This window comes from Salmo salar, chromosome 07 (assembly GCF_965601325.2).
Source record: "Salmo salar chromosome 07, fSalSal1, whole genome shotgun sequence".
NCBI classification, from domain to species: Eukaryota; Metazoa; Chordata; class Actinopteri; order Salmoniformes; family Salmonidae; genus Salmo; species Salmo salar.
The window spans coordinates 24,275,820-24,303,661 of NC_138297.1; the positions used below are offsets into that span (position 1 = coordinate 24,275,820).

General features: G+C 44.3%; 1 protein-coding gene across 4 annotated transcripts; it reads left to right on the plus strand.

Moving 5' to 3' along the window:
* LOC106608729 (FMR1 autosomal homolog 2) lies at nucleotides 1–26,859 on the plus strand. 4 transcript variants are annotated; one of them, XM_014206830.3, is made up of 17 exons: nucleotides 1–694; nucleotides 3,436–3,488; nucleotides 6,332–6,425; nucleotides 7,381–7,467; nucleotides 9,238–9,386; nucleotides 9,785–9,878; nucleotides 10,130–10,246; nucleotides 10,372–10,542; nucleotides 10,673–10,751; nucleotides 10,982–11,139; nucleotides 11,725–11,811; nucleotides 22,034–22,262; nucleotides 23,014–23,193; nucleotides 23,491–23,691; nucleotides 23,792–23,896; nucleotides 24,082–24,167; nucleotides 24,255–26,859. In XM_014206830.3, exons 1-17 carry the CDS (start codon nucleotides 644–646, stop codon nucleotides 24,360–24,362), a joined length of 2,049 nt encoding a protein of 682 aa, XP_014062305.3. In that variant the 5' UTR covers nucleotides 1–643; the 3' UTR covers nucleotides 24,363–26,859. The 4 variants fall into 4 exon arrangements, with proteins under 4 accessions (XP_014062305.3, XP_014062307.3, XP_014062306.3 ...); XM_014206832.3 differs by having other exon boundaries at nucleotides 10,982–11,091; XM_014206831.3 differs by having other exon boundaries at nucleotides 7,381–7,452.
* Nucleotides 26,860–27,842: the final 983 nt, after the last annotated feature.

Genomic DNA, 27,842 nt, shown 5'->3' on the forward strand with positions numbered 1-27,842 from the left:
TTTTCGAGGTCATTCCGTACCTCGGCGTGCGTTTGAGGAGACGGGCGGTTGGAGTAAAAGGAGTTGCCGGGCGATAGTGCATCACAAATGTTTTTATCGGGAGGACTCTTCCTAGCAAAATTGTACTTCAAGATAAAATAAAGGAATCCCTGTGACGACTTAAGACAAAAACTTTACATCGACTGCTGCATTTATACGCCTGTTTTAACATCCCCGCAAGTACGGAATCAAGGTGTTGGTGATAGCTAACTTAGGTAATTAGCGATAGCTAACATCATTAGTTTACTAGCTTTGAAGCACATTGCAACTTGGCCGCCGCGGTCCCCGTCTCAACGCAGGACAGTACCTTGATTGTGCCGTTGCACGCCAGCTAACAAAGCTATCGGTAGTTGGCTAACTAGTGTGAGCAAACGTCAAGTTGACCGCTGGAGACGGTATCTACCTAACGGTATCTGTTGATCCCATCAACACCCATCTCCCCAGCCCCTTCACCCCTCTCCCTCCACCAACCGAAACACTGGAAATCCACAAGCGGTTGGAGAGCGGCGACGGGCCAGCGGCAGGGAAGCTGGGGGTGGTACCGGAACCGCACGGAGTCGTAGCGGCTTCAGAAAAGACCAGTCGTGGGGACCTACCGACTACTATGGACGGGCTGGCGGTGGAGGTTCGCGGCTCGAACGGGGCCTTCTACAAGGTAAAGGAAATGACCGGTGTAACTAAGTTAGTCATGCGTTAACGTTAAACAACTACAAATATGAATCAGTCGACATTGTTTTGTTTTAACTACAGTAGCTAGCTAGGTAGTGGGTACATCGTCGTTGTTAGCTGGCAGATTCGGGTCGCATCATTCATTGAGTAGGCCCAACATCAAATGATAAGGTCGCTATTCATAGATTTCTACTTCGTCAGGGTTTGCGATTGTGGTGAACGCTTGTCGTGGCCTGTTTTTGTTAGCTAAATTCCAAGTGTCTTAACTATGTTTTCTGTTTGGGCTGTTCAGTTAGCTAACGTTAGCCAGTCACCTAACATCTTCTCTGGCACTCCTTTCTTTGGTTGGAGTTGCTAGCTAACCTCTCAAATGTGCGAGAATGAGGGTTGTAGAATGATGCCACATCTGAAATGGTGATACCTAATGAAATATCGATCTGTTTGTTTGCTCTGCCGGTTTATCCCGAGCAATAACCCCCCCCCCCCCCCCCCCCCCCTATATTCTCTTTCCAAGGAGTGGGCTGAGTCAGCTTTCATTATTTCAGTGAATCAAATTACTTACTTTGTTAGTCAGTCACATGACTGTTTCCATAAAATCATCACACCGCAATGGCTTAATAACCATACGTGACACAACAAGGGGAAGTCAACGATGTCAGTCATTTTATTTAGTGACTCAAGTTCAGTCAAATGACTTCATTCAATGTCTGTGCCAAATGGTTGCTGTAGTGTAAGTGTGTGTGTGTGTACTGGCAGACAGTTGAATAGGCCCTAGTGATTTGCTATGGGTTGAATGGCCCAGGTCTGACAATGACTGAGGGACTGAATCAGGTGTTGGTGGAACAGATTATCCTAATCTCAACACTCCGCCAGTCAGTCAACACCATAGTCCTCCCCCTTTCCATGCTCTCTTCCTATCCCTCTTTTCCTCATCTTTCCATTCTGTCGTTCTCTACCTCTTTCGTTTAGCCCCCTGTCTCATTTGTTTCCTCGTGCTTTCCTGTCTTTTCTCTAGCTCCACTCTCCCCTCTCATTGACTCGTGGTTTCGACTATTTTTACACTCCTCTCCCTCTCACCTGTTCTGTTTACTGGCTGACAGTTTAGCACTCTGGCCTGGCGCTGATTTCTCTCCTCACTCTTGTTCAGATTTTATTTTTATATTTATATTTCACCTTCATTTAACAAGGTAAGCTAGTTGAGAACAAGTTCTCATTTACAACTGCGACCTGGCCAAGATAAAGCAAACAAAGATAACACACCATTGTCTCAGATACCCCTCAAGTAACCTAAAACCTTTGTTATTTGTATTTATTTAGAGCACTTCTGTTTCTCCCTGTGTATTCTAAAGGTGTGATTATGATTTCCAGAGGAACCAGATTGGTTGGACAACTTAGGTGACGACAACATGCCTCATGTCTTGCACATGCGTAACACACACAAACCACTACCCTCTTCAGCGCTGCCCTTTCTGCACAGTTACAGTAACCCATACACAGATGCCAGAAGGAATATCCTGCTATACCAGTAATGTCAGGGGTGTAGACCTGGCACCCCCACTCTACGTAGACCTGGCACCCCCAGAGGAGACCCTCTTTGGGCATGTGGGGAGTTCTAGTCCTCCTGGAACAGCACATGGCCGGAGGAGGAGTGACATCACTGTACGGCCGTGAACGACCACTCTAACCTCTGTGCTCTCCTGGGGTCATGTGACCATGACTGCCATGCCAAATGGCTTGCATGACCCTTGACCTGGTAGTAGAATGGAACACTGTTCATTACATCACACAACACATGTGGCTACTTCACTAGGCCCTGTAATGGAATATAGCTATTAGGCCTACCTCCTTTCTTCCATCACAGCAGCCATCAGGACAGTGTTTTCCCCCTGTGGTAGCTACTACCTATCCAGTCTCTGTGCCCTTGCTTGCAGTTTTGAGTGACAGCGACACAAACAGTGGCTGTTTGTGTTGTGACATTGCAGTTCAATCTGGCTTCCATCTGGCTCTTTGGCCAGCTCTCTGGGGCCTGAGAAAGTGGCAGCAGAGCTGTGAAGTTACTGTGAGATTGTGTAATATGAGGGACTCTAATGCTAAGAGCTTTCATACGTAGCCTAATGCTCGTTCAGGCTGCCTCCTGAAATCTAAGCAGGTTTTCCTGGGAAGTGCCGGCCCTTTCATTTCCAGCAGGTGAAACTCCCTCACCTCGGCTCTGACACTCCCTCTCAGGCCCTAGTGCCACTGCCAGCGACATCGGCCCCATATAAGGCAGTGTAACACTGAGCACCGTGGCAAAACCCCCCCATGTCTCTGCTCTACTCCCACCCTGATGGAGAGTTTATGGCACTGTGATAGATCTGTGGATGGCTGACTGTGATGGATGAGGAACAGATTTGGAGGAGGGGGTCTCGTAATGGTGGTTGATCAAGGATACGGTATCGCATTACTTTCTCAAGCGGGGACAGTCGTCGTTCGCTTTTGATACACATGTAGTCAGACCTGTTTTTACCCTCTGACGACACACAAAGCTCTCATTTTAATGTAATAAATATGGATGTCCAGCACAGTTATATTTCACTGTCCCCAAGATGACTACACTGTCTTTTCAGTAACAGTCATAGTTGTTTCGTGGGTTATGAGTCTACCCATTAGTCCCTCTGCCCTCCCATCAGTCAGTGGCATAGACATTTGCCTAACATAACTTTTGGGTTTTTGGCTCTTCTTTTTCAGGGTTTCATCAAAGATGTCCACGAAGACTCACTCACAATAGTATTCGAAAACAAGTAAGTTTTCATTCTCTCTCGTGACATAACGTGTGGAGTTGACCCTCTGCTTGTGTGGTTACTGACTAATAGGAGATCTGTCCGAGTTGCACACTATCACCAGTCTAGCCACGCTGCTCAAGTCATCACTCTCCCCCAGTCCTTTGGCCTAGTTTTACTGTCCTGAAACCCCCGTTTCAGAACCACCTGTGGTCCGGACACAGCTGTCCACAAAACCTCTTCTTTCTGAAACTCATATCCCCCTGTCCTGTTCCATCCCACCTCGCTAGCCACCCTCCTCCTACCCCCTGGTTCCTCTTTCTCTACTTGACTCTGTAAATAAATATAGTCCCCTGCTAAATATAGTTCCCTATGGTATGCAGGCAGGGGGGCTGGACAGTGGCCCCTGCCATTCTTGGGATGGCTCTGCCGTTCCAACAACCTCCCTCCCTCCTGTCCTCTTGCTTTGTGGAAGTGTAGGAGTAGCTGGTTGTAAGATACTACGTGAATGAATGAAAACCATGCTTTCTATGAGAGTGCTGGCTACTGCTCCTTGACACCATTCTCGTTCACATTTGAACCACTGACTTCAAAATAGGGTTGACCTTTACACTATATCGGCTAGCTTGCCTATAATACAACTAGAGACGAAACAGTGTTTAAATTTCATATCACCATTATAGTCACCAAAATTATCACGCTTATCAGTATTATCGCGGTGTTGTTAAAATGTGCTGGAAGTGTTCTTAATGTGTTGATACACACTGAAATAATTTCACCATGTTTTATATTGACAAACAACATCAAATTAGCATCACTATGCACTTTTTGTGTGCATAAACATGAAAAAAAATAACATTAAAGATGGAGCCATGAGGTAAAAGTTTCCCTAGTGCAGGTTTTAATGAACACAACCTTAAGTTGGGGCGGCAGGTAGCCTAGTGGTTAGAGCGTTAGACTGGTAAGCGGAAGGTTGCAGGATCAAATCCCCCGAGCTGACAAGGTACAAATGTCGTTCTGCCCCTGAACAAGGCAGTTAACCCACATTTCCTAGGCCACCATTGAAAATAAGAATTTGTTCTGAACTGACTTGCCTAGTTAAATAAAGGTAAAATAAAAAAAAAGTAAGCAAATCAAATGTGCATATAAAAACAACACAAGTAAAGCAATGTAATACAACCATATGTAAACAAATCCAATGTGCAGGTGTTGACATTTTAAAATAACAACACAAATTGCAATGAGCCCAACAATTGACATAAATACAGGAGTCTTGTATAGGAGTCTATAGTGTTTCTCCTGTTGGAACACTTTTACAACCAAGTCGACGACCGCCGGGTTTTAAATGAACAAAATCTACTACATAACGTGTTATCTTGTGCAACGGGCAAATAGTCTGCATACACACGACGCACACAGCAGCAGAACAACGTGTCGTGTTTTTACAAGAGTAGGTAACACTGAAAGCTTCAATTTACATTATTGACAAGCTATTAGCAAGTTAGACAAACCACGACATGTTCCCCCTTTCCAAAGTCCCCACATCATGCATTGAGCTAAAAGTTAAATGACCTTGCATTCGCTATAAAGTAGTGGGTGGTGGTCATGAAAATGACTCAAGAGATTTGAAGTGTTGCCCCCTTCCGCAGCTATTTATTTTCAGGGAACCATCTTCGATTTAAGTTTCCCTCAGCACTCTTGTAAAACCCACAATACGATCACACTTCAGATTGTCACTGCCTTCCGCCCATGTTTTTTTTTTTTACACAAAACAAAACCTGCGCCTTTGTCAGACTGTTGCTAACTGTGGTTGATGCTGGACAGTATTTACCGTGAGTTTTTTTCAAAGCTCGGCAATCAAACGTGGTTTTAATGATTACCATTTGAAACAGTGATGCTAACCGTCAGGGATTTTATCGTGGAAACGGTTTCATCCCTAAAGAAAACTATGATGAACCCCCTCACATTTTACATAAATATCTCTCTGTGAATGTGAAGCCAGTAGGTTGAACTCAGCCACAGTCCAGCGGGCTGTTTTTAGACTGAACTCTCGTTTTGAGTGTTTTATGTAAAAGGACACTCTACTCCCTACCGGATATCCTAGTTTTATATGATGCTTGATTCTCATCCACACAGTCTTCCTGTAGATAAATTATCTAATTTACATTATTAGGTGTCTTAGGATCATCACCATATGTAATCCAGTAACTCTATTAGGTTTATGGCTTTCCCCTTCTTGTAAACGTGCGTTAGTCTCACTTCCTGGCCCCCACTGACTGACTGTCACCAAGTGATTTGTCTGTCTGCTAGAGAACACTGCTTCAGGCAGAATGACACTTAAGCTTTAGTTATGTTAGGGGTTGACACGCTTTTGGGTCTCGCTCCTGTTTCTTTGTGGTACTTTCATTAGGGTCTGTGTTCCGGAAGTTTCTGCTACACATGCGCACACACTAGAGGCGGCTGGTGGAAGGAGCTATAGGAGGACTTGCTCATTGTAATAGCTGAAGTGGAATCAATGGAACAAACACATTGTTTCCATGTTTGTTTGGTATCATTCCAGCCATTACGATGAGCACGTCCTCCTATAGCTCCTCCATCCGCCTGCTTTACCACACACCCAGACTTTATTCTGGACCTAACTGGTGTGGCGATGTCTGTCAATGTAATATAAAGTGTTGGACAGGAGGTGAACTTTCATAAATCACATGACAGGAAGTGGGGGGTCAGCTGATGTTTCTCCTACTGTTGTGACTGAAAGGTGTTTGTTTCCCCTCTCCCCATCTGTCTCTCTCGCTCTCTCCAACTCGCTGCCATCTCTCTCTCTCTCTCTCTCTCTCTCTCTCTCTCTGTCCCCCCCCAAAAAGCTGGCAACCAGAGAGACAGCTGCCCTTCAGTGACGTTCGGCTGCCGCCCCCAGCCGACTACCACAAGGACATCGGCGAGGGAGAGGAAGTGGAGGTACTTCTGCCCGATCGTTGTTATGTCCCCAAATTCTCCAGATCCCGCTATCTCCCGCTAGGGCTGCAAAGCAGATTCCAGAAACATTTCAGCAATCTTCCACCTGGGAATTTTGGGAATGTTTCTGGAATTTTGCAACCTAATTCCCCTCATTATTTTCTGAGGGCCAGGAGTTTTTCCTCCCTGTGTGACCTGACCAGAAAAACAGTGGAAAGTCCTTCCTTGGTTGGTTTCTACCTCCTGTTTATTCCACTGCCCACACGGTCCGTGCTATTCGGATACTTGGGATGTCCCTACCCCATTAAAGTTGAAATTTTTTAAATGTTTAAGTTTAGGTAAGGGTAGGGATGTCTCAAGGATCCCGGATAGCACTGACCCTACCCACACACCCACATGTGATGTCATAAAGCATACCATACCACACATTAATCCATATCACTATCAGTGGTTTAGTTTGCTTCCTCCGTCGTGATTCCATTCATAGCTGGACATTGCTACCCATGAGCCCGGGTCCCAGCCAGTCGAGAGATTACCCAGAGTCCTGTTCACTACGGCAGAGCGATGTGGAGACGGATTAACTACAGTCCAATTTAGACATGATTAGCCAGCTAGGATTCCATTCTTCAGCACAGCAGCACTAATCATCATCGCCAATGAGAGACACTCCATCTCACTGTTTATCATATCATTACATAATCACCCAATAATCACTTTACTAAATATTTTGCCTGACCTGTTTGGTTAATGTTAGATTTCAAAGTTTTCCCTTTTGTAATTGTTCTGGTATCATTGCTCTGGCATCATCCTTCCTGTCTGCATCCCTTAGCATGATGAAATAATCAGGGAATCCAGAATTTCTGTAAAACCCGCGAGTTTCTGGAATTGTGCAACCCGAGCAGGTATGAACACCTGTATGTCCCGATATAATCATCTCTCCTGTCTACCTCTCCAACAGGTGTACTCGAGGGCCAACGAGCAGGAGCCATGTGGCTGGTGGCTGGCCCGGGTTAGAATGATGAAGGGAGAGGTGAGTCAGGGACTGGTGAGTTAGGGGTCGGGTGCACGCTGGGGCCGGCATGGGGTCGGTAGGGGGGGGCACTGTGTCTGTGTGTGATTTATACAAAAATATTTAAAAAATGGTGTGCTTGCATGCAACATGGTCGGGTCTCTCTCTTGTGTGAAGAGGTGATGAACATCCCTGTATCTCAACCAAGACTTTGGTGTATTGTTGCTAAATAGTCCCCTTTTTAATGTTCTTGATCAGTCCAAGTCGTCATTTGTGCAATGTCATGTGCATGTTGTGTGATGCATCAGCGTTTTCCACACCCGCTCCGTCCACTACGGGATACCACTCAGTCATCCCTTGTTTAGACCCACACACAGCAGTGTAATGTAGGCTAATTGGGATAACTAATGCAGCAGGAAGCACATGGCTTGTTTAAAGCAGGCAGGCACATACTGTAGGGTCACGCAGATTCTCCATTCCATATTGACCCCTAGCACTTCTGTAGATCCCACTTAGTCTTTGAGAAGGAAAGCTGAAGCAACTACTTTTCTCTCTCTTCTACCTATCCAATCCTCTCAGATCTTCTGGATTGGCTGTTGAGTAGGGGCCGAGGGTTCATTTTTGGAATTTAGCGACTAACATTAAACACTATTCCCTGTCTGACACACTGAGTCCCAAATGACACTTAAATAAATAAAAATATATATATATATTTTTATAGTCACAGTTCACTACGTTTTAACCAGAGCCCTATAAGGCTTTTCTCAAAAGTTGTGCACTATTGGGATGCAACCACTTTGTCTTCCAGACCGGCAGACTGACCCTGGGTCAGTAGAATGTGACTGAGGTGGTGTTAAGGCTTCCGCATGCTTCAGTTTGGCTGGCGCTGTGCCGAACTCGGCTAGGCCAACAGAACGAGTGTACTCGCATACTTAAAAAAGAAATACCTTTGCTTGGAAAACGAGAAAGCGGCAATGGAGCTGTTTGGCTCGAGAAAAATGTTTGTGTGCACGAACAGCCCCCCCCCCCAAAAAAAAAAAACCTTGCCGAAGACCAAAACGAACAGAAACGTCACATTGTTGTCATAATATATGCACAAACTGTTTCGGATGGGAAGCATGCGGACGCCTTTAGTGAGACTTGATGCTGGATTTGACCACTATTTTGATCAGTGATAAAGGTTTGGAATGTCAGCTTTGTGTTGAGTGATGGTTTTTATACTGGCCTTCGAGCATGGTGTGTGGAGTTCCAGCTCTCTCTCTTGCCCTCGCTCTGTCAGAGGGGACTAGGAAAATGACTATTGGTTAATTTATCACATGAATAAGACCTTAGCTGAATTACATTTTTAAAGAGAAGTGCCATTTCTGATTAACCTTGACCCAAAACCCTATGAATATTCAATGTAAGTTGTCTTGTGTGGAATTAATAATTGAAGTATTTTGGGCTGTTTATGATTGGTTGCTCTGTTTGCGCCCTAGGTAGTTGGGTAGTACCTCATCTAGCCTAACACAATATAGTCCCCATTATTATTATTCGGCACACATTATTTCTCTTGCCGTTTCTCAATCTCTGAAAACCCTTGTTATTTGAAATGATCTGACGAAGATCCTTGCAGGATTGAAGCGTTGTTTATTAATAAAGGTATATGGTGGAGCTCTGTATAAAATAAATATACTTTTTTGATGATCCTTGTTATTTTACCCATATTTATATTCATCTGGGTCTATTTCTATTCATTAAATATTTTCTTTCTCTTGCAATTTCGCCATCTCTGAGAACCTTTGTCTCTCTATTTGAACCCTACAGTTCTACGTTATCGAGTACGCAGCGTGCGACGCCACATACAACGAGATCGTCACGCACGAACGCATCCGGCCCGTCAACCCCAACAGCCCTTCCTCCCGAAACTCCTTCCACAAGGTCCCCATCGCCATCCCAGAAGACCTACGAAACATGTGAGTGTTTGACCTCTGACCCCGGCAGTGCACTACACCAGCCTCACCACTGGGGCGGCGCTATAGCACTGTACTCAGATTGAACGACCAGAGGCAGCATGTTACTCCACTAGTCATTGGAGTACATTGGCTGCACCTGAAATGGCTGCCTATTTATTGAAAGGCTACTTCCGTAACGTGGTGCGCTATGTAGGGAATAGGGTGCTATTTGTGAAGGGTTTCTTGTTTAGACAGTTATACACATCGAAATGTTGTCATCGGAGCTTTGTCTGAGCTGTCTTTTGGGCAGGCCATCAGCCTCTCACAGTAGCTACATAGTGCGCTGTTGTTGTGAATAACTGTGGTTTGACCCAAGTTCATTTTTATTTGTATTTATGTTTATTTTTTTAAACCAACAGCTGTGCGAACGACAGCATCCATAAAGACTTCAGGAAAGCTATTGGTGCCAACTGCATCTTCTACAGTGCAGCCTCACACGAGCTCATCGTGCTGGTCAGTATCACAGCCACTACTGCTTTCAGGGCCTGTATTCAGCACTCCTACTCTGAAAAGCTTAGTGATCTAGGATCAGTTTGCCTTTTTTAGTTCGTTATTAGTAAATTATATGGACTGGGGGGGACCTGATCCTAGATCAGCTCTCCGACTCTGAGAGCTGTGCTACAAGACTAGCCTTTTTAGTAATGTCCCCTTTTTTTTTTCTTCTTTAACCAGCTTTCTCAGACTAACACTTCCGCTTTCTCTAGTCAACAAATGAGACAACAGTGAAGCGTGCTGCTCTCCTGAGCGACATGCACTTCCGCAGCATCCGTACCAAGCTCATGCTCATGTCCCGCAACGAAGAAGCCACTAAACACCTTGAGGTATACACACACTTCTCCCCTCATGTTCATTCACTTTGAATCAAACACGCTTGAGAATGTAACTTGGAGACTGGCCATCAACATGTAGACACACACACAGACACCCTATTGTCCTTGTTCCCCAGACGAGTAAGCAGCTGGCGTCCGCGTACCAGGAGGAGGTGAAGGTTAGGGAAGACCTGATGGGTCTGGCCATTGGCTCCCACGGTGCCAACATCCAGCAGGCCAGGAAGGTGCCTGGTGTCACCGCCATCGAACTGGAGGAGGAGAGCTGCACCTTCAGGATCTACGGAGAGGTGGGTGGGTATGTTGGGGTGAGAGCGGGGCCTTGGTGTGTGTCAGCGCGGGTGTGGCAGGCTGTCAGCCTTTATCTCGCTCTGTATGTGTTTAATGGCAGGTTGGATTGATGTTGTGTTTGCGTTGCAGACCCCAGAAGCGGTGAAGCTAGCCAGGGTTTTCCTGGAGTTCAAGGAAGACTACTTCCAGGTGCCCAGGAACCTCGTAGGTGAGTTGACGCCCACCCCAATGATTTAGTCAATCGGGAAAGTTCCTGCATATACATGTACTGAGAAACAATGATTGTCTGAATTGTGGCATCTTTTATAATTTGATATAAACTAGAGGGCAAGTTGGTCAGGATGATATCTATGAGAGTGGCTATGTTTACGGATTTGTCCAGCTAATCCTTGGTCTCCAAATGCCCCCTCTTCTTCCTCTCTCACTCTTCTCTCCCAGGAAAAGTGATCGGCAAGAACGGCAAAGTCATCCAGGAGATTGTGGACAAGTCGGGGGTGGTGCGGGTCCGGATCGAGGGGGACAATGACAAAAAGCTTCCCCGTGAGGAGGTAGGCAGGCAGGGGGCTGGCAGAGAAGACACTGCCCCTAAACAAGAGGTGAATGGAGCGCTGCGGCCGCCCAAACAACCGTACCAAACAACTGTAACCTTACCAGGGTGCTAGCTACCGCTTCTGTTTCCAACTCTGTCTGATGTAAGGTTGCACAATACCGGTAACGTTCCTAAAATGCCCAGGTTTTCCAGAAATCCAAGTAGGAAGATTCACAGATTCCGGGAAAGAATAAACAGGAAATCCAGGAATCCTTCAAACCGGGATTTATGGAATTTTGGGAAAGTAACCAGAATTTTGCAATCCATAGGCTCAGTCTGTCGCCGCTGTCAGTTGTCCCATTTCAGTTTCCACTGCATGTCGGTACCGTACATGACCCATTCTAGGGGGGGTTGCCTGGGCCCGCTCCATCGGTTGGTGTATATCACTGTTGTTCAGTGTGCTTTTCCCCACTTTATTTTCAAAAAATGAAACCTCTATGTATTTCTACATCAATTTAAAGACACCAGTTCTTTGGCCCTAATGGAAATGCACAAATGTCCATGACTAAACATCAGGACTCGCCCACCTCCAATTGTATAATGAAGCGTAACAGTCTACCAGTCCACTCACTTACACTCTCCTTCTCTCCAGGGCATGGTCCCCTTCGTCTTTGTGGGAACTAAAGAGAACATTAGCAACGCCCAGGCCCTACTGGAGTACCATGTGGCCTACCTACAGGTGAGATGCACACACTCAGAGGGGAGAGATCACCGTCGCTCTCTGGCCTGACCTCTACTCATGTCAATTTAACATCGGCCCCCTCTCTGTTACGACACGTTAAGATATATATTGACCCTATATGCCTGTGTATTTTTAATACATACATACTGTGGGCCAATGGCCAGAATATACACGCATGGTAGGAGTTCCCATTACCCACAGATTTCGGATCAGATTACCCCAACCCCCCCCTAATCTTAATCGTTAAAGGGAATGGAAAAAATATCTGACCCTGAATCCGGGGCAAGTTCTAGTCTACCTACTCTTGTGTGGACACTCATGGAAGATGTTGTCTTACACTGGTCGGTATTCTTCTGTGTACTCTACACACCACCACTTCTGTTTGGGGAGAGGGGAGTAGATGCAGTCTGTAGAAGGTGGAGGTGTCACATCAACTCCAGATTGGTCACCTGTCCCACCCTCCTCCACCTACCTCATGTGAAAGCTGCTGAGGGCGGCTCCATTTTGCCCTTACCCTGTGCTTTTAAAAATAGCCCCCTACTCAGGGTTGGGACGAGGGGTAGGGGTGTAGATTACAGTATATCTGGACCCTAGCCTCCAAAAATAACGCACCCGCTCACCCATCATCAGCCACCTCACACAAGGCTCAGTGGCGGCAGCTGTCGCATTCTGAAGTGACACCCTCCAACCCTTCCACCTCACCTAACCAAAAGTTTCCAGTAAACTGCTGTCTGCACTTTAGCCCAATCCCTAAAACGCCTAAACTGACCACCCCCTTCTACACTGCAGAACTTAAGAGTTTGGCTCTTACATGGCTTATTTCACAAAACCACTGGGAAATCACATCAAACTGCGGCACATGGGTAAAGTCACATGACTTAAAGCTGTGGAAACTCTGCAGTGATGGCTTTTTCCCACACTAAAGGTGCATCCCAAATGGCACCCTATTCCCTTTTGTAGTGTACTACTTTTGAGCAGGGCCCATAAGTATGGGTGGGTCCCTGTATGTTGCAAAATAAATAAATTATCAAATCATATAAATATTTGCCAGTCCACATACAGTTGAAGTCGGAAGTTTACATACACCTTAGCCAAATACATTTAAACTCAGTTTTTCACAACTCCTGACTTTTAATCCTAGTGAAAATTCCATGTTTTAGGTCAGTTAGGATCAACACTTTATTTTAAGAATGTGAAATGTCAGAATCACATTCCCAGTAGGTCAGAAGTTTACAAACACTCAATTAGTATTTGGTAGCATTGCCTTTAAATTGTTTAACTTGTGTGAAATGTTTCGGGTAGCCTTCCACAAGCTTCCCACAATAAGTTGGGTGAATTTTGGCCCATTCCTCCTGACAGAGCTGGTGTAACTGAGTAAGATTTGTAGGCCTCCTTGCTCGCACACGCTTTTTCAATTCTGCCCAAAATGTTTCTATAGGATTGAGGTCATGGCTTTGTGATGGCCACTCCAATACCTTGACTTTGTTGTCCTTAAGCCATTTTGCCACAACTTTGGAAGTATGCTTGGGGTCATTGTCCATTTGGAAGACCCATTTGCGACCAAGCTTTAACTTCCTGACTGATGTCTTGAGATGTTGCTTCAATATATCCACATCATTTTCCATCCTAATGATGCCATCTATTTGTGAAGTGCACCAGTCACTCCTGCAGCAAAGCACCCCCACAACATGATGCTGCCACCCCTGTGCTTCACGGTTGGGATGGTGTTCTTTGACTTGCAAGCCTCCCCCTTTTTCCTCCAAACATAACGATGGTCATTATGGCCAAACAGTTCTATTGTTGTTTCATCAGACCAGAGGACATTTCTTCAAGAAGTACGATCTTTGTCTCCATGTGCAGTTGCAAACCGTAGTCTGGCTTTTTTATGGTGGTTTTGTAGCAGTGGCTTCTTCTTTGCCGAGCAGCCTTTCAGGTTATCTCGATATAGGACTTGTTTTACTGTGGATATAGATACTTTGTACCTGTTTCCCCCAGCATCTTCACAAGGTCCTTTGCTGTTCTGGGATTGATTTGCACAAAAGTACGTTCATCCCTAGGAGACAGAACGCGTCTCCTTCCTGAGCGGTATGACGGCTGCGTGGTCCCATGGTGTTTATACTTGCGTACTATTGTTTGTACAGATGAACCTGGTACCTTCAGGCATTTGGAAATTGCTCCCAAGGATGAACTAGACTTGTGGAGGTCTAGAATCTGAGGTCTTGGCTGATTTCTTTTGATTTTCCCATGATGTCAAGCAGAGGCACTGAGTTTGAAGGTAGGCCTTGAAATACATCCACAGGTACACCTCCAATTGACTCAGGCTAATTGACATCATTTATCAGAAGCTTCTAAAGCCATGACATTTTCTGGAATTTTCCTATCTGTTTAAAAGCACAGTCAACTGAGTGTATGTAAACTTCTGACCCACTGGAATTGTGATGCAGTGAATTATAAGTGAAATAATCTGTCTGTAAACAATTGTTGGAAAAATGACTTGTGTCATGCACAAAGTAGATGTCCTAACCAACTTGCCAAAACAATAGTTTGTAAACAAGAAATTTGTGGAGTGGTTGAAAAAAGAGTTTTAATGACTCCAACCTAAGTGAATGTAAACTTCCGACTCCAATTCTAGCTACACATAAGTTAAAAAGCATAACATGTACCTCGTCCTCTGCCCTAAAGGAGTCTTACATACAATGCCTATCGAAAGACTACACCCCCCCACCCTTTGGATTTATTCACATTTTATTGTTTCAAAGTGGGATTGAAATGGATTTCATCTGAATTTTGTCAACGATCTTCACAATACTCTATAATGTCAAGTGGAATACATTCCAAATGTGTTAAAGGATTAATGAAAAATAAAACTAATATACCTTTATTAGATAAATATTCACCCCTGAGTCAATACATGTTAACACAGTTGTCAGTGATTAGATGTGAGTTTTCTTGGGTAAGTCTGAGCTTTATTGTGCAATATTTGCCCATTTACATTTTGGGGGGAAATTCTTCAAGCTCTGTGAAGTTGTTGGATCATGGCTAGACAGCAATTTTCAAGTCTTGAAATAGATTTTCAATCTGATTTATGTCAAAACTGTAACTTGACCACTCAGGAACATTCATTGTCTTGGTAAGCAATTGCAGTGTAGATTTGGCTTTTTTGTAGGTTATTGTCCTGCTGAAAGGTGAATTCCTCTCTTGGTGTAAAGCAGACTGAAGCAGGTTTTCCTCTAGAATCTTGCCTGTTCTTAGCTTCATCCCACTTGTTTTCTTCCTGAGAAACGAGAAACTATCCCGTCTTTGCCGATGTCAGGCATACCCATACCATGATGCAGCCACCACTGTGCTGGAAAATAAGGAGGCATTTACTCAGTGACATGTTGGATTTGCCCCAAACAAAAAGTCTAGGCCTTTGCTGTGTTTCACAGTATAACAATAATGCCTTGTTGCATACATATGCATGTCTCGCATGTGGCTCAGTTGGTAGAGCATTGCATTTGCAACACCAGGGTTGTGGGTTTGATTCCCATGGGGGACCAATACGTGAAAGTACAAAAAATGTATGCACTCACTACTGTAAGTCGCTCTGGATAATTAATGACAAAGCATTTTTTTAAACGTTTCAGACGAACCATCACAGGCAAAGCGTCAATACGGCACTAATATTGAATCCTACTACACTGGCTGAGACGTTCATCGTATGTGCAGGGCTTGCAAACTTCTACAGATTACAAAGGGAAACCCAGCCGCGAGCTGTCCAGTGATGTGAGCCTACCAGACGGGCTTAATAATTTCTATGCTCTCTTCAAGGCAAGCAACACTGAACCTTGCATCAGAGCACCAGCTGTCCAGAAGGACTGTGAGATCACACTCTCCGTAGCTGATGTAAAGTGGTTCATTCTTTAAAAGTTGCAGTGTAGGGAGTAGACTACAGTACTGGGCTATTTAGCTAAAGAATTCTGTGTTGTGCGGGAGACCGGGGTTCAATTCCCCAACTGGGAGGAAGGAGTAGGCTGTCCTTGTAATTAAGAATTTGTTCTTAACTGACTTGCCTAGTTAAATAAAGGTTACACTAAGAACATAACATTTCTACACCTTAATTGTAGTCTAACCAATACCCAAATGGAGATTCAGTGAAAATAAAAATCTCTCATTGATTTATCAAGACCAGTGCCCATGCTTGTCTCAGAGCAGTGCAAAACGGTGCTAAAATAGTTGTAGGCTATTGCTTCAAATCCTATTGCTTCTAACTTAAATATGCTCTTTAAATTAACAAGACCTACACCACTTTTAACAGCACATTACTCAACACTAGTGAGACTCATGTCGCCTACGGTAGGCCTACACTATATTGGAAAATATGTCGTGACTCTCCGCCAATAATTACATATAGTGGATTGGAGGATTCTAAATTAAAGCCAAAAGCCGCCACTCGGGAGGCCCCATCCACAAAGTATCAAAATACAGAGAGGTGTTGGTAAAGGTATATTGTCCTGCTAACAGTCCATAATGGGCTATTATAATACTGTACATGGTGTCCAGGTCAGGATAACCAAAACAGTCTTTAATAGATAAATATCAGAAAGAATGTTGGTACCTATTTTGATCATGGGATGAGCGAGTCCACTCAGCTTTATTTAGGTGCCGGGCTATAGGACTGTGCCATCAACTTGATAATATATAATAATATTTTGGAGGGTCATTTGTTTGAAAAAATAATAATAATGAAAGTGAGCTATTCTGAATAAAGGCCAAAACATTTATTTCTGTTTTTAGAGGGCGAGAAACGTTGGGCCAATTGTGCGCTGCATTATGGGACTCTCAATCACGGATGCATAATACTTTTTTTTTATATATATATATATATATTTTCTGGTTGATTAAACTGAAATTGAAAACAATCACGGCTGGTTGTGATACAGCCAACCTAAGAAATACATTTGACGATAGAATTCTCCCCCTACCCTCCTTCTAGGCAAGTCTATTGTCCAGCTACCTGCTAATAGCCATAATGGCGCTGTACAATGTGACCGTGTGTGTTTGAAAGAGTATTTTCCAGTAAGCTAAAATTTGTTTACCTTCATTAGACAACTTTGTTCCAATATTTCAGTCGTTCTGTGATGTTTATTCCCATAGTAATTTTTGGGATTCGTAACTAAATAAACATCTGCATTTTGAAAGAGTATTTTTATCATTTTATTAACGAAAGCATAAAGATGCTGATGAAGAAATACAGTACTGTGCAGTATATGCTTTTACATTTTGGATAATAAATAATTTAAGATATAAGCCACCTGCATTTGTTTCAGGCTACTGTGCAGTCTGACAAGTAAACATAGCAGAACAGCATAATGGTCTGGATGGCCCTTGCTCTGCCCGGTGAGCAGTTGGTCAAGTTCTGTTGTCAGAAGAGAATGGACATTTCAGGATGAACCCGCCGGGTATGTTGACTCTGCCTGTCGGAGGTGGAGTTCCAGAGCTCACGGGTGTGCCTGGCATGAATTGTGACGATCTCGTTCCTCGCCCTCTTCAACACGTCATTCTCCGCCAATGCTGCCTTGCTCTGGACCAATGCATCAGCTGTTGCCCGTAACTCTGCCCTCCGATAATGTTTCTCTTTCTGCTGGTCTGCCTTCAATGACTCGATCTCGGTCTTCAAAGTTCGAATCTGATCCATGTGCACCTTCATCAGATGAGCAGAATGGTACCGCCCTGAGCCCCCATCGATTACAGTGGCCTACGGTAGATCAATTAATATCAATTAAGAATTAGTTGACTCCAACACTAATGCTGCGATGCTGCGTACACATTTTAAGAATCTAGCAAAACTAACCGCTTTCTTGGCAACCTTGTTTTTTTTCTCGGTGCGGCGTTTTGTCCAGCCCTTTGTCCACTGATCTTCAAGGATGGTTGTCGGCATGGTTGTATTCTCAGCAAAAACACATTCACGTTTTTGTACACAGTTTTATTTATTTTATTTAACCTTTATTTAATTGACTTTATTTGACAGTATGCCTACACATTAATAGGCAATATAATAAAAAATAAATAGCTTTTTTAGTTTTGGTGATCATCTCAGCTCTGGCTCGTTTTCAAGTCCTCTTGAAAATCCTAACCCTGGAACGGGTAGCACCATAGAAGCTGGCTTGATGAAAACCATGTCTGTTCTCTTTGGTCGCAATGTCCTTTTTTGTTGTTGGATAAACAGCTCGTTTTTGAATGGTAACTGTGTTATGGGTGGAGTTTGGGGCAGGGTGAAGAGTACTGGAAAGGTGACTTTCACACCTACAGTAGCCGGGCTATAAAGAGTAGTGTCCTGCTAATCTGGCTACAAGTGTTTGAAAACCTGTTTTCAAAATGCCACCAGCTGTCCCTCGCTAATGTAAATAAAACACAGCATCTTGTTTACATTTTGTCTTTTTTAAAAACATTTTAACTTTTGTCTGCCTTTAGTGAGAGATCTAATGCTTTAATATTTAAGAATATCTGCCCTCCGAATTCATATCTAAGGGGCATTTTTTGCGCCATTATTAGTTACATTGTTTTAGTTTGAACATGCAGACTGGCATAAGTGTTGCTCTGTGCTGCCCAGTGGGATGCCCACTTTCTTCCTCCCTTCCCCATGGGCAAGGTTTGTCTTCTGTGCGTGGCTCTGCGGCCCATCCCCTACCCTCGGTGTGTGTGTGTGTGTGTGTGTGTGTGTGTGTGTGTGTGTGTGTATGTGTATATATACATACATGCATACATACATACATACATTCCTGCTAATAACAGGGTTAATAATAGATCTGTGAGAATATCCAAGGGGCTTTTTATATAATTAATATTCACTGTTTAAAAAAAATATAACTTGAGAGGGGGGGTGTTTCTTGAACATGGGGTGAGACATTGTTACTAATTTGTAAATAAAGCCATCTTTTATTTAGAATTGTGTTTCTTTAGAGGGAGAGAAACCAAAATCCTGCAGTCATCTCATGGGTCTCCCAGTCGAGGCCGGCACAGGTATTGAACCAGCATCTGTAGCAACACGGCTTGCACTGCGATTCAGTGTCTTATACTGCCGCGCCACTAAGGCGCTGTACAACGTGACTGGTCAGGAGTAGGCTACAGTACTACAGAGACACAGTTGCGCCTTGGGACCCAAAAACATAATCAGTGCTCTAACTCCCCCTTGCGCTGGTCTGGAGCAATGACGTAGTGATGCAGGGTACTGTACTAAACCACAAATTACCTCTAAGTACCGCAGCATAATTGTAAAACTTTTTTAGTGGAGCAACCACTTTAAGACCTTTTTTAAACAGGTTAACATTCACAAGGCTATAGGGCCAGATGGATTACCAGGATGCTTACTCAGAGCATGCGCTGACCAACTGACATTTTCCACCTCGCCCTTACCATCTGTAATGCCTACTTGTTTCAAGCAGACCACCATTGTCCCTGTGCCCAAGAATGCCAAGGTAATCTGCCTAAATGACTACCGCCCTGTAGCACTCACATCTGTAGCCATGAAATGCTTTGAAAGGCTGGTCATGGCTCACATCAACACCACCATCCCAGAAACCCTGGACCCACTCCAATTGCATACCACCCCAACAGATCTACAGATGATGCCATCTCTACTACACTCCACACTGCCGATGGGCAGAGTTTCCTGCCATTCAGGACCTCTATACTAGGCGGTGTCAGAGGAAGGCCCTAAAAATAGTCAGGCTCCAGCCACTGAAGTCAAACTGCTGTTTCCACACGGCAAGCGGTACCAGACCGCCAAGTCTGGGACAAAAAGGCTCCTGAACAGCTTATACCCAGCAAGCCATAAGACTACTGTACAGTTAATCAAATGGCAACCTGGACTATTTGCCTTGAGCCCCTTTATTTTTTGCACTGACTCTCTTGCACAGGCTCCATGCACACACACATAACTCTAACCACACACTCTCACAAAATGCACTGACACTCCAACACACATGCATATTGACACCACACACTCATAGATTCTCATTCCTTCACACTCTTCACATACACTGCTGCTAACCTCTTTATTATCTACGTATAGCCACTTTACCCCTACCTACATATTACCTTAATTACCTTGACTAACCTGTACCCCTGCATATTGACTCTACCTGTACCCCTTGTATTTAGCCTCGTTATTGTTACTCTTTTTCCTTTTAGAATATTTAGCAAATTTCTTAATTACTGCATTGTTGGTTATGGGCTAAGCATTTCACTGTGTTTTTTTATTTATTTTTAGAGATCGATCTCACCGTTCAAAAGTTTGGGGTCACTTAGATATTTCTTTTATTTTTTATTTTTTTAAGAAAAGCACATTTTGTGTGTTGGTCCATTTTTAAAATAACAAATTCATCTGAAATACAGTGTCGACATTAATGTTAATGACTACTGTAGCTGGAAACGGGAGATTTTGTAATGGAATATCTACATGGGGTACCGAGGCACTTTATCAATTAGCCTTTTTAAAATGATAAACTTGAATTAGCTAACACAACATGCCATTGGAACACAGGAGTGATGGTTGCTGATAATGGGCCTAATGTAGATATTCTGTTAAATCTGCTGTTTCCAGCTACAATAGTCATTAACAATGTCTACACTATTCCTGATCAATTTGATATTTTATTGGACAAAAAATGTGCTTTTCTTTTCTTTTTTTTTAAACAAGGACATTTCAAAGTGACCCCAAACTTTTGAATGTGTGTCTTGTGACATAACATTTTATGTTTTAGAATATTCTGTTTAATTTTTATTCTTCTCAAGCTGTCATTTAGGTCATTATTGTGGCTTCACTACAAGGTTGTTGATCCATCCTCCGTTTTCTACAATCACAGCCATTGAACTCTGTAGCTGCTTTAAAATCACCGATGGCCTCATGGTGACATCCCTAAGCAGTTTCCTTCCCGTCCTGCAGCTCAGTTCAGATGGATGACTGCATCTTTAATGTGTCTGGGTGGTTTAATAAATCATAATTATTTACTTGACCATGCTTCAAGATCTATTCAATGTTGAATGTTATTGTACCCATCTACTGACCACTCCCCTTCTGAGGCTTTAAGAAAACCTCCCTGGTCTTTGTAGTTGAATCTGTGCTTGAAATTCCATACTTTACTGACAGACGTTTGTATGGGGGACATGATAAAAAGTCATAACCCCCATTTCACACAGTGAGTCCATATACCAGCCAAATTGTACTTCTGAACTAATTCTGGCTTGCCTAAAGAAGGGGTGAATACTTATGCTATGACTATTTTAGTTATTGCTTTTTATTAGTATTTTGTGTAGATCAGTAACCACATTTCCATCCAACCATTTCATGCAGTTGAATTACCTAACGCATGAAAGTCAGGAACGGACTGATGGAAACCTGAGATGCCAGTACAATTTTATAAATTCTGACAGAATTAGTTTGTTCGACATGGTGGGATCTTTGTGTGTAAAATTAATTGTGAGAAATGGCAGAAGTGCCTTTATGTGCAAATATTGATATAATAACCATCATATCGACGTAAACTGGGAGTAACGCATTATGTTGTGTGGTCCTCCCACTACGACTCAGGAAACCATGCACTTTATTGGGCTACATATGAAATAAGTTATGAACTTCACAGGGTGATGAGCTTGATCCTCCTTTCCAATAAATATTGAGGGTTTTATTCTGGTGACATGATGATCGATGCTTGGCTGCTGTTTGACAATTGCAAATAATATCACTCTTCTCCATAATCTCAATGTAGTTAGCCTACCCGCACTGTTTCTGCAAGCTGTTGGCTAGAGTTCTTTTGCCAAGACCAGAGTTGCCACGTTGGCAATGCAACCGGCAGAGTTGAAAAGGTGATGGAAACCCATTTGAACCTGTATTTTTCATTCGGTACATGGGAATTTAATGGCAAAAGTTATTTGTGTGCACTGTCATCATGCACAACCTTTTATCCGCAAAAACTCTGATGGAAACATCTCTGGTGGGAAAATGTGCGTTGTTTTACGCAGATTTGAGAATATGCGCATGGAAATCTGCCAAATTGGATGGAAGCCTAGCGACTGACACGTAACGATTTTAAATCTATTTCAATCCCACTTCATAACGCAACAAGATGTGAAACGTTTAAGTGGGTGTAGACTTTTTATAGGCACTATGTCCTAACATGTACCTCTGTCTCTCTGCCCTATAGGAATCTACCTAATGATATATGTCCGTCTCTAACAGGAAGTGGAGCAGTTGCGCCTGGAGCGGCTGCAGATTGACGAGCAGCTCCGTCAGATCGGGGTGGGGTACCGTGCCCCCCCTAGTCGGGTCGGGGGCACCGGCCCCGGGGACAGGGAGAAGGGCTACCTGACAGACGAGAGCAGCAACTCCACCAACCTCCACACCTCCCGCACCTACGGAGGCCGCGGACGAGGACGCAGGCCCTCCAACAGCCAGTACTCTGGATATGGTGAGACGAGACTACAACTCCCATGATCCCTCACTGCTAACTGCCTTCTATCATCTGATAAGACCAATATCTCAATATATAAACATATTTATCATACGGGAGGCTAAACTCTGAGTGAAGTTTCAAATGTTTACTAGGCGACGGTGTAGAGCTGAGTACATACATTTTAAGTGTCTGCTTGTACCCTGAACTCTTGCCCCCCTCCCTTCCACAAAGAGGTAGTTCTCCATCACCCAGGATTTCTCCATGCTCCGTCATACATATCACCCTACTTCATATCAGTCAGGAGAGGCTTATCTATTCATGTTAATAGAATGTAAAGATTTAAAACATTCATTTACAATCAACCCAACAATCCTCACATGCTTCCATCTAAAACGGCAAATTATTATTTTGACTGCAAGTGGGTAGTTTGGTTCTGTGTGAACTTAGTGTTTGCAGGCTACACTCCGTCAGTCGACATGACGATCTGGTAAAGTGCTTTGCTGTAGTGAACACCAACTAGTCTGACTATTTGGTGTTCTCTCTCACAAGTTTTCTGCTGAGACAACTGGTACACCACACACACACGTGGGACTAAAAACTACAGTTTTGTACAAAACACTCCACATTCCTGCCTTCATCCCCCTCTCGCCATCTGTTCATTTCACTCCATCTCTGTCAGAACAAAACAGCTGCTAACTTACTATACTAATCTATACTATTGTCAGTTGAGGTTTAGTCTCTAGCTGCCCCTTACTCTGTTTTCCAGGTACTAACTCTGAACAGTCCAACGCTTCGGAGTCAGAGGACCTTAACGAGCGCGACCAGCGGCCCCGAGGCGTGGGCGGAGATGAGAGGGGTTCCCGTCGGGGTGGCAGGGGCCGTGGATCCAACACCGGACGGGGTCGCGGAGGACCCGCCTCAAGGACTACCAACTCTATCAGCTCAGGTGCAATACAGCAGGCTAATTAATAGTCCAAATGGGGTACAGGGTTGTATTCATTGTGCACCAAATAGAAGGAAACAAACTGAAATTGGGAGGGACTTTGTGACCTTGTCCAATGAGAAACGCTCTTTTGAGTATTCTGTAACAATGTTTTGTTCCGGTGTGCTGTAATGAATCAAATTGGTCCTTGGTGATACTGGGATGTTTCAGGTCAAACCTAATGGTCAAGTTTTCCTTCATTACGACTGGAAGGTGGTACAGTTTGATATGCTAGGCCTCTTTCTCCTCTCTCCTGGTCAGTGCTGAGGGACCCGGACAGCAACCCGTTCTCCTTGCTGGAGGGTGAGAATGAGCAGGGCGACACGGACACCAGTGAGGGAGTGGGAGGAGTAGACCGCAGGAGACGCTCCCGCCGTCGCCGTAACGACCAGGAGCCAAGCGTGATGGACGCCGCCGCCACAGAGTCAGACAGCCAGGCCGGACCCAACGAGAACGGACTGGGTAGGGTGGACATTTTGTCGAGTCAGCATAACTAACGGGTAGTAGTTTGAAGTTAAAGTTACGTCTCTCATACTTCCTCTTTTTTTCTCTCCTTTATCAGATGAGGAGGGCCGACCCCAGCGCCGCAACAGGAGCCGCCGCCGCCGTAACCGCGGCAACCACCCCGAGGGAGGATCCCTCAGCCGTGACAGACAGCCAGCCGAGGGTGAGCAGTGTGTCAGACGTCCCAAACCTCCCTCCCTGTTGTCAGTCTGGTCCTTAGAGGAAAATGGTAGTCTGATCTAGTCTACTGTATCCTTCCTTAGTCTCATTCCTCACTGTGTTGTGCTGAATTTGTCATTAAACAGTATATCCTGTTTAAATCACTGTTCTCTGGGTTCTTGTCTGTAGTGACCGTGGCAGACTACATATCCCGCGCCGAGTCGCAGAGCCGACAGAGCCTTCCCCAGGAGACACTTGCTGCTTCCGAGCCTAAGGTACACACACACACACACACCGTAGAAGATACCAGCTTATAGCAACTTGTTAAACTGACAGTTTCCACCCCTCTGCTGTTCCCCCAGGAGAACGGGAGCAGCGCCAAGAAGGACGAGCGCACGGCGCCCTCAAAGCGTTCCCCTAGCAACGGCATGGCCACGCCCAGCGAGACCCTAGTTAACGGCGTCTCGTAGAGGACTAGGTCCCGCCCCCTAAAAACCCAGGTCTAGAGCAAGACTTCATGGCAAACTGTCCCTGCTTGCATTTACTTAAACCTTAAAACAGATGAGTGAAAAACAGCAAAATACCTGATTCATACTTTGAGTGAGAGGGGGGGAGAGAAAAAGTACAAAAAAACGACAGTCGCATCTTACTTAAACACACGTAACGGTGTATGTTATCCTATCTATCAGTACTTAGTGCTTATTTAAAAAAACAACTAGCTTGCCAAAAGGGCTGGTGGATATGACTTGATTTTAAAAGAACTGAATCTCAGAAAACAGGACGAGACTTATTTTTTTTTATTTTAATTTTTTTTATATGTAATTACTGGTTTGGACTTGTGGTCGCTCTCCCATTCAAACAGAAGCGTCTCAAAGTCGAGGAGGATAGATGCCAGCTGGAGAAAGGGAGGGATAGGCGGATGAGTCCAAGCGGTGAAGAACAAATGTCAGGAGTGCTACGTACCCTGGCCTAAATCTCGGTTGGTGATGACAGACGGATGGGATTATTGATAGACATTGTGCCTTGAATTTGAAAAAGTTCATTGTTGAGTTTTGTGTCACAGGAAAGAGGTTTTTATTTTATTTTTGCTCAAAGAGAACAGACCAGTAGTGAGGGAATGGGAGTTAAACGAGTGCAGAGGTGTTAACTGTGGTAGGACAGAAAACAAGGGAACGAGTGACTGGCCAGAAAGTCTGGTGCCAAACAAAAAAATTCAAGGCGCTTGTCCTCAGTGATAGTGGACTGGACAGCGATTGGGGTGTGTGTGTGTGTGTGTGTGTGTGAGAGATTGTGTTTGTACGTACGTATGCACAGTTGAGAGAGCTGGCAACCACAGGATTAAAATCGGGGGGGGGGGAAGAACACAGAATTCTTGGAACATAGCCCCGGGTCGGTGGTGAGGTCACAAAGGCAGGCGAGGCCGCGCTCTTTTGGCCGGGCGGGTAGGAGGAAGTGTTACATCACATCCCGTCTCCCATGCTCGACACTAGTGTCCAGGGCTGTCCCTATACATCCTGACAGACTGACTGAACGACAGACAATGAAAGGTTAAGGACTTGATATATGGATCGATTTAGACTTTAAACAAATGAGAATTTTCGTGCCTCATTTTCTCATGGCCCACTAGCAGTGTGGAATAGAGAGGTAGGGTAGCACGGCGCTCTAGCTTCCAGCCACACTTACTAATGCCTGGGTGAACTGCAGAATGGCGGTCTGAACGCACACGCCACGACGACCACAAGGAAAGGGAGGTAGACGGATGAAGGCGAGCCACGTTGTTTCACCCTTCTATAATGGTCCGTGTGGTCCTGGCTGGGGGAGGAGACAGGCAGTCTGACTGTGACGCGCACAGCTTCAAAAGGGATGAGTTGAGCCATAGACACACGGGCTTACACAGATGCACGACCGCGCCGCGACACTGTTGCAATTCAGTCACAGGCGGAGGGGTTCAGTCAGTGTGGTCGACTGTGCGTTGCGGTCAAAGGAGAAATGACAGTGTTTCGAGTTGAACTATAAGCGAGATGGTTTTCCGGTTCCTAAAGGTGGCGGTCGACAGGCAGTGGGGGGGGGGGGGGGAGTAGTGACTCAGAAACCCTTGGTGGCTCATGTTACTGTCTTGGTTACCTCTCTCAACTGCGTTTTTGTTCTTTCCACATAGAAAATATGAAATAAAATGGAAATGAAATCAACTGTCTTTTGAGATGAACTGATTGATTTTCTTCTGAGTTTGCACTATTTTTCTAAAACGATCAACAAACCAACTGCATGATCATTCAGCAGTAGCTTTGCACGAGGGAGAGGGTTCACGTTTCAGTTTCACCATTATTTGATCCGCTACTAGAACTGCTGCTAATGTCCACCTTGAATGTGTTTTAGAATCCATACCTTAGACACTTAAGTACTTGTGGCTTCGGAATACCTTTCCACCACTCAAATTCACCCACAATATGGCTGACCTTTTTACAAGGATGACTAAGAGTAAAATAAACCCCATCTCCTTAGTGTCATTTTCTTCTGACCCTCATTAAATACTTATTGTAATACTCAGTGTAACATTGAGCATGATAGGTGTTCACACAAGTATTGAGGCTAGTTAGGGATTGTGTTTACTGAATTAAAATCACGCAGATTGATTGACCCCTTCCGTTTCAACTGTCTGCGTGTTAATGCGTCAGCAGCGCACTGAGTATTTCTATCTTTGGTTCATTTGTGCATGCCTGCATGTAAGATTGAGAAAGATGGATCACTTTTGTCTTGTTATAGTGTGAAATGTATACCTCCGTTGTCTTTTAATACTATCTGCCGCTTGTGGCTCCCTATGTCTTTCTGGGTGGAGAGAATGTTGACCTTTCTGTGTGTGTATGTATGCTAGTAGTACTGTTCAGGTACTGTCAACTCCTCAGTGTCAGGTAGGCTGGTCTTCACACTCATGTTCTGATGGCAATAAAGGACTTCATTGTTTGATAAGCATTTGTCCCTTTGGCTAAATCAAGAACATTCGACACACAAACCTTGGACTGATAACTGAAATCCCCGCTATCACTCACCTGATGACATGTAAATTGAATAGGTTAGTCTAGTGCCAACCTTTACATTGATAGCCTTCAGCAGAATTTCCCCAAGCTCTGTCCTGGGTTGGTTTTTGCCCTAGTGCTACACAGCTGATTGAAAATAATCAGTTTGTCGGTTATGAGTCAGCTGTGTCGTGTTAGGCCAAAAACCAAAATGGGAAACCCTGTTGTACAGCAGCTTACATTGATAATGTCTACATACAGAAAAGGGCTCTGTTAATAAGGGGGAAAAAGCAGTCACTGAGCATTTAGATCTGGTCCATTGTGGCTGAGGCAGCACGTCACCCTGGATCTTGTTAGTCTCATGGCACTATATATACAGTGAGCGGGGAAAAGTATTTGATCCCCTGCTGATTTTGTACGTTTGCCCACTGACAAAGAAATGATCCAGCTATAATTTTAATGGTAGGTTTACATGAACAGTGAGAGACAGAATAACAACAAAAATCCAGAAAAACGCATTTCAAAAATTGTATAAAATGATCTGCATTTTAATGAGGGAAATAAGTATTTGACCCCTCTGCAAAACATGACTTAATACTTGGTGGCAAAACCTTTGTTGGCAATCAGAGGTCAGACATTTCTTGTAGTATGGGATTTTGTCCCACTCCTCTTTGCAGATCTTCTCCAAGTCATTAAGGTTTCGAGGCTGACGTTTGGCAACTCAAACCTTCAGCTCCCGTCACAGATTTTCTATGGGATTAAGGTCTGGAGACTGGCTAGGCCACTCCAGGACCTTAATGTGCTTCTTCTTGAGCCACTCCTTTGTTGCCTTGGCCGTGTGTTTTGGGTCATTGTCATGCTGGAATAGCCATTCACGACCCATTTTCAATGCCCTGGCTGAGGGAAGGAGGTTCTCACCCAAGATTTGATGGTACA